This window comes from Hypanus sabinus, chromosome 4 (assembly GCF_030144855.1).
Source record: "Hypanus sabinus isolate sHypSab1 chromosome 4, sHypSab1.hap1, whole genome shotgun sequence".
Lineage (NCBI taxonomy): Eukaryota > Metazoa > Chordata > Chondrichthyes > Myliobatiformes > Dasyatidae > Hypanus > Hypanus sabinus.
Window position 1 is genome coordinate 125,327,954 of NC_082709.1, and position 12,044 is coordinate 125,339,997.

Here is a 12,044-nt window from a genome sequence, read left to right on the forward strand (position 1 = left end):
CCTGTCTGAGCACTGCCATGACATTTTCCTGGTTGAGTAATGCCATCCCCAATCTTTAATACCTCTTCCTCTGTTACATCTATAACAGAACCCCAGAATATTGAACTGTCAATGCTGCCCAAGTCTCACTGAAGGTTATATCATAATTCTATATTCTGATCCATGTTCTAAGTTGCATCTTCCTTTCCTGCAAAACTCATTACATTGAAATAGAAGCAATTCAGAACATGAGTCCTACCATGCTCAACCTTTCTGTTCTTGGCCTTTTAAGCTTAACGTCTACTTTTCCCCACATACACTCTGGCACTGGTTCCCATTCCCCTGCAAGTTTAAACTCTTCAGAACAGTCTTAGCAAACTTTCCAGCAAGGATGTTGGTCCTCCTCCAGTTCAGATGCGAACTGTTCCATTTCTACAAGCTCCATCTTCCCTGGAAGAGATCCCAATTATCCAAAAATGAAGCCTCCCCTCTTGTACCTTCTCCTTAGCCATGTGTAGTAATACTGAGATCACCACCCTGGAGATCTTGTTCTTTGACTTAGCACCTAACTCCCTGAACTCTCTTTGCAAGATCTTGTTACCCTTCCTGCCTATGTTATTGGTACCAACATGGACTGTGACCTCTAGCTGCTCCCTCTCCCCCTTAAGAATGCTTTGGACTTGATCTGAGAAGTCCGACTCTGCCACTTGAGAGGCAACATTCAATTCAGGAATCTTGTTTCATCCAGAGCCTGTTAGTTGTTCTCTTAATCAATGAACTCCCTACCACTACCATTCACCTCTTCTCTTCTCCTCCCCCCCCCCCCCCTTTCCCTTCTAAACCAGAGCAAGACTCAATGCCAGCAACCTGTCTGCTGTATTTTTCCTCTGGTAGGTCTTCCCCCTATATAGTTTCCAGAACAGTATACTTGTTATTGACAGGAATGGCCATAGTGGTACCCTGTGCTGGCTGCCTATCTCCTTTCCCTCTCCAGATGGTCACCCCCAGTAACCTATGTCCTGCACCTTGGGTGTAACACCTCCCTGTGTCTCCTGTCAATCAGTCCCTCTGTTTCCTGAATGATTGGAAGGTCCACCAGCTCTGGTTCCTAATGTGATCTGAAAGAAGCTGCAGCTGGTTTCAGTTCTTGCATGTATAGTTGTCAGAGATAGTAGAGATTTCCATGTCTTCTCATATCCCACAAGAGCACTTCACAGTCCTGTTAGTCACTTCCTCTGCACCAACTGCACAATAAGAAAATGTTTGTACATTTAACTGTCTAATACGCTATTGTATCAGGAAAGTAGTGAAGAAGTTTTGAAAGTAATTTTGAAGGGCATATTAATTTTTCTAAGCATGATATTTAAAGAATAATTCTACTTTATGCTAGCAAGATTTTTATTGCATATAATGTAGATGACCAATTTTCTTTTGCGTATAATACAATAGTGAGTATTTTGTTTCCTTACCTAAATTCATAACCTGAGCTAGTAAGACTTGAATGTGAATAGCCAAACAATTTATTGTACGTTTGTTGAAAAAATGTTCTGTAGAATGCTTAATGTAGATTGTTGCTTAACCAATCACTGACAAACCAATGTGCTTTTAATAACTGAAATCTGCACCATACTTATTTTTCAGCTGGGATTCAATCTTCGTAAAATAAACAAGCATATCCATTTCCCACAAGTTCTTGATCTTACTCCATTCTGTGCAGTGAACTGCAAGGTATGTTGAACAAAAAAGATTGAACACTCAACTGGTGTTCATGCTTTCACCAATCGTTCAACAGCACTGACGTCACAAGTTTTATTAATCTAAATCAGAACCTTTTATACTTGATCAGTTTTCCTCCACTTTTCCTGAAGGTAACTGATGCCAAGGCTGCGAACATTAATATCATATAGTACTTTTGCATTGCCACATCAGTGATGTTCTGTTTATTTTTAATATAAATCACTAGTTTCAATACAAGATAATTTAAGTATTAAAAAATAATTTTTAGCTTCAAGGGGTGACAGATTTAGAATTATTAAAATTTCATTTGAGCCTAACTTAAAGTTGCAATTTATCATAGGCCTTAAAGCTTTCTTAACTCCCCACAATTTCCAGTAACAAATTTCCTCTCTTCTAAACTGCCTACTGTGATACCATAGACTTAGCTTGATTGATAGCTGGTCCTTAACTCATTACTTACAAATTCTGAATATTCTTTCAGTCATGGTTAAAACTGCATACATGTTTAGTAATTCCTGGAAATAAGGCTGATAGTTGTAGTGCAGATGTTAGCAATTGTTGCACATTAACACTTGAGTTAACTATTTCATTACAGAATGTTGAAGGCTATACAAATATATTATACAGTCTCTATGGAGTTGTGGAACACAGTGGCACAATGAGATCTGGACATTATACGGCTTATGTCAAAGTGCGAGCTCCCAGAAAACACCTTTCTGAATATGCACTCTCTAGATGTAAAGTCCCAAGTAAGTGGTGTTACCTCCAAATCAATGGTAACAGAGCAATGATTAAAATTGGGTTAATTAGAATAAGTGTAGAAGGGCCATAACTTACCAAAGTAACATATGCTTATTAACATTTGGAATTTATACATGATTACACATGTGTATTAATGTATGGAAACAATTAATATGTATGTTCATAAGTTTGGAATTAATCCTTCATTGTAGTTTGACTTTACAAGCTTTTTGAGGAAATTTTGGATTTGAGACTACTTACAAGTGGCAAATACTTATCTGAAAGTGGAGAACTTGATGTTTATGCTGTCATTTCTTAAACTACCCAGACATACTGAGATGCTGTTCCTCTATTTTGAATTTAGCCTCCTCTGTATCTTGTAACTGTTAACTGTTCCCATCTACAGATGCTGCCTGACCAGCTGTTTCCCCAGTTACTCATTTTTTTGCTCCATGATAAATCCCGTTTGCAACTAACATGACTTTGGTGGTGGGGTAAGAATATATTATTCAACTGAGTAATTTAGAACTTGCATCACAACACAGGCCTTTTGGTCTATCTACCTTGTGCTCACCAGTTTCATTCCCCTTATGGTTCCTTGTACAATTTCATTTGTGTCCTTAGATTACTTTGCCATTCATAACTGGAAAGAAAATACAGGATACTGTAAAATCTCATTCAGTTACAGGAAGAAAATGTAAACTCCACCTAGACAGATTTGCAGGTCAAGATAAACCCAGGTATCTGGAGCTGTGGACAGCAATAATAAATACTGTGGTATTATGCAATTAGTATTAATATTTTATTAAATAAAAACACAAAATGCTGGCAGAACTCAGCAGGCCAGACAAGCATCTATGGGAGGAGGTAGTGATGATGTTTTGGGTCGAAACCCTTCATCGGGAGTGAAGTAACATGGGATGGTGGAAAGGGGATAAGAAGTGGAGGGAGGGATGAAGTAGAGAGCTGAGAAGTGATAGGCTGGAGGGAAATGGGCTAGGAGGAAGGTGGAGAATCATGGGAAAAAAGAGAAAGAAAGGTAAGGCTGGGGGGAAGATTATAGTGAGGGGGGGGGAAGAGAGAGGAAGAGAACCAGACTAAAGTAATAGATAGGGATGGGGGTAAGGGGTATTAACGGAGATCTGTGAGTTGGATGTTCATGTCAGCAGGCAAGAGATAAGGTATTTCTCCATCGACCTGCGTGTGACCTCATCTTGATGGTAGAGGCGGCCATGGACAGACATGTCAGAGTGGGAGTGGTCTGTGGAATTGCTTCCTTGTACAATTCATTTGTGTCCTTAGATTACTTTGCCATTCATAACTGGAAAGAAAACTGAAGGGTATTCACCTCTGTTAATACCCTTGCCCCCCCCATCTATTATTTTAGTCTGGTTCTCTTTTTCCCCCCTCACTATAATCTCCCCCCAGCCCTACCTTTCTTTCTCTTATTTCCCATAATTCTCCACCTTCCCCCTAGCCCATTTCCCTTCAGCCTATCACTTCCCAGCTCTCTACTTCATCCCTCCCCCCACTTCTTATCCCCCCTCCACCATCTCATGTTACTTCACTCCTGATGAAGGGTTTCGGCCCGAAACGTCGTCACTACCTCCTCCCATAGATGCTGTCTGGCCTGCTGAGTTCTGCCAGCATTTTGTGTTTTTATTTATTTCCAGTATCTGCAGATTCACTCGTGTGCCTTAATATTTTATTAATTTATTTTTTACAGTCATCAGTGCAGAGGCACCCAGGGGAAGGTGGTTCCACGTAAGTGATACCTCTGTGAAAGCAGTGGCAGAGTCTGACGTAATGAATGCACAAGCCTACCTCCTGTTCTATGAGAGGATCTTTTAATTTTTGCCGATAAAATGACTTATTGATCACATTCATTTGTACCAGAATGGTCTACTTTTGTTTGAGGGAAAAAAAATGGAATCTATGCAACATTTATCAAATGAAAACAGTGACTGTGACAAGCACCAAAAATATTATCTGTATGATCTGTAAATTAGTCTTTCTAAACCACTAAGATTACCATGTATTTTCCTACATATTAAACATTGCTTTTTTAAAAGTAAGCAGTGATACTTTGGGAGAATAAAATTGATTGTTTGATAGCAGAATAAATTTCAGCATCCTCTGAGTAATTTTGAAACATTCATTGATGTATCCTATTACATGTAAAATGAGTTGGGAGAATATGCAGGTTTTAATTAGGTTCAATTTTAATGGAGAATGCTTAGCGGTTCCACTTATTTACATGTAAAATGAAGACGGGTATTGATAGGATCTGTTAGTTTTTTCCATTCACTAAGGATCAACAGATACTTATTGAGTGATTTGTTTCATATGTATGACATGCTGAATTTCAATGTTGTAAGCTTTGTCTCAGGAAATTGCAATTAATAAAATTTAATTATTGTCTTACCTTGTTTTCTCATAAGCACTGCTTCACACCCACAGACTTGATTAATCAAGCTTCCCCTCTTAATTCCCCTCAATACTTAGCCTTAATCGACATGAGTGGTTCATATCCCACTGTCTTTATTTCAAGCTTTTTAATATCAACACCTTTACAATACACTCATACCCCACAACATCGAGGATGTGTTCCTTGTAGGTGGAGCGCTATGTAAATCAGCACCATGCAGTCATTATAATACGTAAGTGGACATGTGCCCGATTCTTTTTTTAAATCAAACCCGAGATATTTTATGTACATACAGTAATTTGTGGAGTAACAAGCATGAAAATAGGCCAAACTTGTTATCAGTGGAGCAGCAACACATTACAGAGAGGTAGGTGGTAGTTGCATCTCGGAGGGACCAGGCTGTGGGTCCTTCTCTAACTTTGGCTTCTTCAAGTAGGCGTCAAGATTTGACTGCCTTTTAAGTTTCTTCTCAAGAGGAACAGCTCTGCCAATTCTCAAAGTTCTTCGTTATTAAGGCTCTCACCACAAGAATGCAATAACTCTAAAGCAATGTCATCATTAACATCCTGTAATTTCAGTTCACCGGCAATGTTTGGATGACTGGTTCTACCTGAAATCCTAGAATGCCATTCAATGCTTCTGGCCATAGCTTCTATCACACTCTGTTCATGCAGTTTGAAGTTACTTCATCCTAGGTTGCCCTGATACAGTTGTCTACAACTTTCATGACACTTGTAATTTTCCAAAATTGCCTGATGGATTGTTTGTCTTAACCTTTTGTTTCTTCTACAGTTGCTTGAATGTGTGAAGGTATTAGGCTTTAAAATTCAATACTGCCTTGATCCTTTGGAGTGAAGTGGTGGTGGGTGGAAGGTCAACCACTTCTACAGGAATGCAGGATTGGAGTTGTCAAAATTCTCAGTATGGCCTAGGTTATCAAGTATTAACAATGCTTTAGGTTCAAGATCAGACTTCTCAAAATACAGCACTGCTGGACAAAAAGGCGAAACAAACCTATTTTGGAAAATACCAAGTCACCTAGGAAATCTTTGATTTCCAAATCACTGGTAGACTTGACGTTAAAATGTCTTTTTAAAATGCTCATGGTGGTTCAGTGATACACAATCAAAGGCTTAACTTAAAAGTCACCTTTAGCTAGCATAGTGTTAAACCAGTTCTTTGCAGCCTTGAGCCATTTCCATTAACAATCAGCCAGCTTAGGGGCATGTTTCATTGTTTGGTCACCCACCTCTTTTCCTTTTTTTCCCCCATACATGAAGCACTTTTAAAAAAGAATAAATTGGCAGGGGAGCAAGAGTTCTGTAAAGCACTCTCATTGGCTGATTGCACCAAACAATGGCCACTATTGAAGTTTAGTGGTGTTTATTTTTTTTAATTAGTTTTATGCATTTTCTACATCACTACAGATAGGAAAAAACCCCAAATCAAAATGAAGAAAATTAATACAGTGCAAAAACATACAATAATAATACAAAAAAGATAATTGAGAAAGCACCCAAATTGAAGACATGTAAAGTTAGTATCCTCCCCAAGCCCCGCAACAAAAAAAAAATTCCAGACCAACCACAACACAATATAGAGAATATTAATCAGGACATTCAAACCCCCAAAACTGTAAACACACTTGAAAACAGAAGATAATGCCTACTACCAAAAAAAAGCTGAAAGCAAGGGACCGAAAAAAAACCTTAGTTAAGAGGAAGGTTATGAAAGTACTCAATAAAAGGTCCCCAGACCTTATGGAACTTTGTATCTGAATTAAGAACTGAATAATGAATTTTTTTCAAGGTCTAAGCAGGACATAATATCATTAAGCCATTGAGCATGCGTGGGCGGGGCAACATTTCTCCATCTAAGGAGGATTAAACGTCTAGCCAGGAGAAAAGCAAAAGATAATATTTGACACTTAGTTGAACTCAAACGTTTATCTGTCTCACCCAAAAAAACAAAGCAATTAAAGGGTTAGGTTCTAAGTGGTGATTCAGAATATAGGATAAAGTTATGAAGACATCTTTCCAAAATTTCTCTAAGCTAGGACAGGACCAGTACACATGAATAAGAGAGGCCTCGCCCCTTTTGCATTTATCACAAAGAGGACTAATATTAGGGTAAAATCGAGATAATTTAGATTTAGACATATGGGCTCTATGAACAATCTTAAACTGTAAAAGGCAATGACGAACACAAAGAGAGGTTGAATTAACCGATTTGAGAATCGAGTCCCAAGTCTCATCAGATAAAGAGATATTTAAATCATGCTCCCAAGCCATTCTAATTTTATCCACAGGAGCACGCCATAAGAATGCTAATTTATCACGAATAAATGATATTAAACCTTTACCCAGTGGATTAATAGAAAGAAAGAAATCCATAACATTTTTCTCAGGCATTTCAGGGAAGTTAGGAATTAAAGGATTAATAAAGTGTCTAATTTGGATATCTAAAAAAAATGGGCATTAGGCAGATTGAACTTAGCAGAGAGCTGTTGAAAAGATGCGAAGCGATTATCAATAAAAAGATCTTCAAAATGTCCAATGCCCTTCCTATACCAATCATGGAAGGTTGAATCATACATAGTAGGTAAAAAAAAGGTGATTATGTAAGATAGGACTAGAAGAGGAAAAACCATAGAAACCATAAAATTTCCTAAACTGAGCCCATATTCGCAAAGTGTGTCTAACAAGAGGATTAACAATTAATCTGGACAAACTACTAGGGAGAATAGAGCCAAGAAGTGCAGAAATAGATAAATCTTTAGTGGAACTCAACTCCATTGCCACCCAATTGGGGCACTCAGGTTGGTTATGGAAAAAAGACCAAAAGGTAGCACAACATATATTGGCTGCCCAATAATATAAACAAAAGTTAGGTAAGGCCATGCTACCCTCTTTTTTAGATTTTTGGAGATAAACTTTATTATTCTGGAACGCTTATTCTTCCACAGATATGACAAAATAATAGTCATATATAGGAATCAAAAAAAGTTTTAGTAATAAAAATTGGGATTGATTGAAATAAATATAAAAATTTAGGGAGAACATACATTTTAACAACGTTAATACGACCTACCAAAGACATAGATAGAGGTGACCATTGTGACAGACTCTGTTTTGTAGTATATAAAAGATTGGCAAAATTTTCACGAAAAAGATCTTTAAACTTCCTTGTAACTGTAATCCCAAAATAATTGATTATGAACTACTTTAAAAGGGAGGTCACAAAATGCTAATTGTGCTTCTTTATTAATTGGGAAAAGTTCACTCTTATGTAAATTAAGTTTATAGCCAGAAAACTGGCTAAACTGATCAAGAAGTGAGAACATTGGCGGTAAGGATGTAGACGGATTTGAAAGAAAAAGTAGTAAGTCGTCAGCATAAAGAGAAACTTTATGCTCAACACCCCCCACCCCCCTCCAAATCCCGGTCAATTCAGGACAGCTTCGAAATGCTATCGCCAAAGGTTCTATAGCCAAATCAAAGAGAAAGGGACTTAAAGGGCATCCTTGACGGGTGCCACGTTTGAGGTTAAATAACTGGGATTTCTGAAAATCAGTCAAAACAGAGGCAGTAGGACACATACAGCAATTTGATCCAAGAGATAAAACTTTGACCGAAGTCAAATTTTTCTAAAACTGCAAAAAGGTAGTTCCACTCTATATGATCAAATGCTTTCTCCGCATCGAGGAAAATAACACATTCAGGAATCCCAGTTGAAGGTGAATATAAAATGTCAAATAAACGCCAAATATTTAAAAAAGGAAGACAGTTTTTAATAAAACCAGTTTAATCATCAGAAATAATAGAGGGAATAACGGTTTCTAATCTATAAGCCAAAACTTTGGCCAAGGTTTTAACATCAACATTAAGCAAAGAAATCGGCCTATACGAGGAACACTCTGTTGGGTCTTTTTTTAATAAAATAATAGATGCCTCATTAATAGAGGGTGGCAATTTACCGTAATTAAACGAGTCAGATAGTACTGAGTAACTGAGGAGAACGAAGTGAAGAGAATGATTTTTAAAATTCTACGGGGAACCCATCAGGTCCAGATTTCCCTGAAGACAATGCAGAAATTGCAAAAGGTATTTCTTCTGATAATATAGGCATATTAAGTTTGGCTTTAAAATCAGATGAAAGCAAAGGAATATTCAGATTATTTAAAAAAAAGATCAACAGAAATATTCTCATTCAGAGATTCAGAGGAATAAAGTCCAGAGTAAAATTTTTTGAATACGTCATTGATTTCTAAGTGATCCGATGTAAAGTCTCCATTTTCCTTCCGGATCTTTGTAATATGTTGTTTAGCTTTAGAACGCCTCAGCTGATTAACTAGAAATTTACCAGATTTGTTACCATGAATATAAGAGCGACTCTTACTTTCAAGAAGTTGGCGTTCAACAGGTTTAGACAGATGATTAAATTTAGTTTGAAGTTCTACACTCTTCTTGTATAATTCAGGATTCTTAGTTAGAGCATACAATTGATCTAATTCTTTAATCTGATTAATGAGGTTTAATCGATCTGTACAGGACTCTCTATTAAGATTTGCTGTATAGGAGATTATTTGACCCCTCAAATATGCTTTCATGGCATCCCAGACAATCTGGGATGACATTTCAGATGACATATTGGTGTTAAAATAAAAGGTTATCTGATCCTTAATACATTTTAGAAAATCATCCGATAATAAAGTTGAGTCAAGACACCAGTGTTTATTCCTCTGAGGGGGACCAGGAAAATTTAAAGACAAAGTAATTGGGGCATGGTCAGAAATCAGTATACTCTGATAATCACAAGAATAGACAAATGGAATAAGTTGATTATCAAGTTAAAAAATACTCAATTCTAGTAAAGGTATGGTGAACATGTGAAAAAAAAAATCTCTCAGTAGGATGAAGGAAACGGCATATATCTGAGATAGCATAATTAGAAAGAAGAGTGACTAGCTAAGGCAGATTTAGTAGGTGATCTAGTAACAGAGGACGATCGATCCAAATTAGGATCTAACCAACAATTAAAATCGCCACCCAGAATAAGAGAATATGAGTTTAAATCTGGTAGTGAGGAGAAAAAACGTTCAAAAAAATTAACATAATCAAAATTGGAAGCATACAGGTTTGCTAGTACAACTTTAGTATTATATAATTTACCAGAAACAATAATAAAACGGCCATTTGTATCAGATATCTTATTATGGAGCTCAAAAGGAATATTTGAATTATTAAGGATGGAAACCCCCCCCCCCCTAGCTTTGGTGGCAAAGGATGAATGAAAATGCTGACCTGCACACTTTGACAAAAGCCGAGAATTATCAAAACTACGAATATGAGTTTCTTGAAGGAAAGCAACGTCAGCTTTGAGTTGTTTAATATGCGAGAAGACCTTCCTTCTTTTAACAGGATGATTCAATCCCTTTACATTCCAACTCACAAATTTAAGTGTATTAACCATTATCAATTGTTAGTGCATAGAAGGTAGCAGGCATATAAAAAATCAAGCAGTACAGTAACAGTCTGGGAGCAAAAATGTAAACATAAATCAGTAGAATCAAAACAGAGACATGTCCTAAATAACAAGGGAAAACAAAAGAATCAGTGAGTAGTGTTGGAATTGGAGAGCCCACCCCACCCTCGCAACCCAAAACTAGACGGCTACCCGAAAAAGCAACTTGCTCTACAAAAAAAATTAACCCAAAAATGACTTCCAGTTCCATATCGTTAACAAAAGTTCCGTATAAATAATATAGCAAATAATAGCTAATTTATGCACTAAAAAGTATAAAACTTAATACAAAAAAAATCAGAAAACTAAAACTAACCTACCCGTGAAAAATTATAAAAGACTGAAAGAAAAAAAAGGGGGGGAAGGGGGAAATTATAAATTTAAAGAGTACATATCAACCGTTTACAGAAAAAAAAGCAAAACTTACAACTATAAATCAACCAACAGGGAGGCCTTCAATAACAACTCCAAACCTCCAAAACAAGTTAAAATCAATTGTAGTTCTCTATAAAGATATACAGAAGTAAAATAGATGACACGAGTAAAATCCGCAGGGAAACATTAAACTTAAATCATCTATTTAGAAAAAACGCACCAAGTCCAGGGAGAGATTAACTACAGCCCTTAAAGTTTCAATTGTTAATGTCTAGATTATTCAAGTAAAGTCTGAGTTCGGAAAAAATAACTTCACTTCGAGAAGTACTTAACTACCATTTTAGAAGGTCAGACCGGTTCAGAAGAAGACGAGATGGCTGGAAGACTTCCAACAAATGCCTCAGCCTCCTTCACTGATTTAAACCACTTATATTCTCCAGTAGTAAGCGTAATTCGAAGATCGGCTGGATTTCAGAGAGAGGGTCTGAATCCATGATCAAAAAGCACTTTCATTACATCTTTAAACTCAGCAAGCATCTTCAGAACCTGGGGGGCATAATCCTCCACAAAACGAATGACCATATTTTGAAAAGCAAAAGTACCCCTGCGGCATGCCTCCATAATCTGGCTTCTGGCAAACCAAGAATTCGTAGATTGCAACGTCTGCTCCGATTTTCAAGATCCACCATTTTGGAAGAAAGTTTACTGTTCTTCTCCGCTAGGTTGGAGCAGAAAGTTTCGAGATGTTGAACACGGCGTTTTAAATCTTCTGAAGTTAAGTCAATGCGAGATAAATGTTCAGCATGTTCATCCACTCTAGCATTAATCTGATCCAATTTGGAATCCAGCTGGTTGAAAGAGTTCTAAATTCAGTTTTAAAATCCGTTAAAGTATCTTGTCGATGTTGTTCCAAAATAGCGAGAATCTCAGCCGAAAGAGCCATATAAGTTTCCTTTTTCCCGATTTTAGTACTTTTGGTAGCCATTATGAGATAGATGTGTTCGCAGGCAGGTAAAAGAGAACTAATAAAATAACTAAGGTTTAAGAAGGGAGACAAATAGTGCAAAGATAGGAAGTATAACGGAGCAAAAATTCGGAGCGACTAATCACTCGCCATCTTACCGGAAGTCCCAAGTTTAGTGGTGTTTAGAAAATTTTTTTGCAATTAAAAAATCCAATAAAGAATTGAATAACTGCATTGTAATGAATTAGCACTATGTGGGGTCTGAGTGTACATCTCACTCAATTGTTAGGGGTCTGA

General features: G+C 37.1%; 1 protein-coding gene across 10 annotated transcripts in view; it reads left to right on the forward strand.

The window, feature by feature from the left end:
- The window catches only part of usp16 (ubiquitin specific peptidase 16), a 62,495-nt gene extending 57,614 nt beyond the window's left edge, over positions 1-4,881 (forward strand). For all 10 annotated transcript variants that reach the window (XM_059968095.1, XM_059968101.1, XM_059968100.1 and 7 more), the window contains 3 exons: positions 1,621-1,707; positions 2,312-2,465; positions 4,184-4,881. In XM_059968095.1, coding sequence (XP_059824078.1) covers positions 1,621-1,707; positions 2,312-2,465; positions 4,184-4,308 — 366 coding nt within the window. In that variant the 3' untranslated portion in view covers positions 4,309-4,881. The remainder of the gene's footprint in view (positions 1-1,620; positions 1,708-2,311; positions 2,466-4,183) is intronic.
- Positions 4,882-12,044: the final 7,163 nt, after the last annotated feature.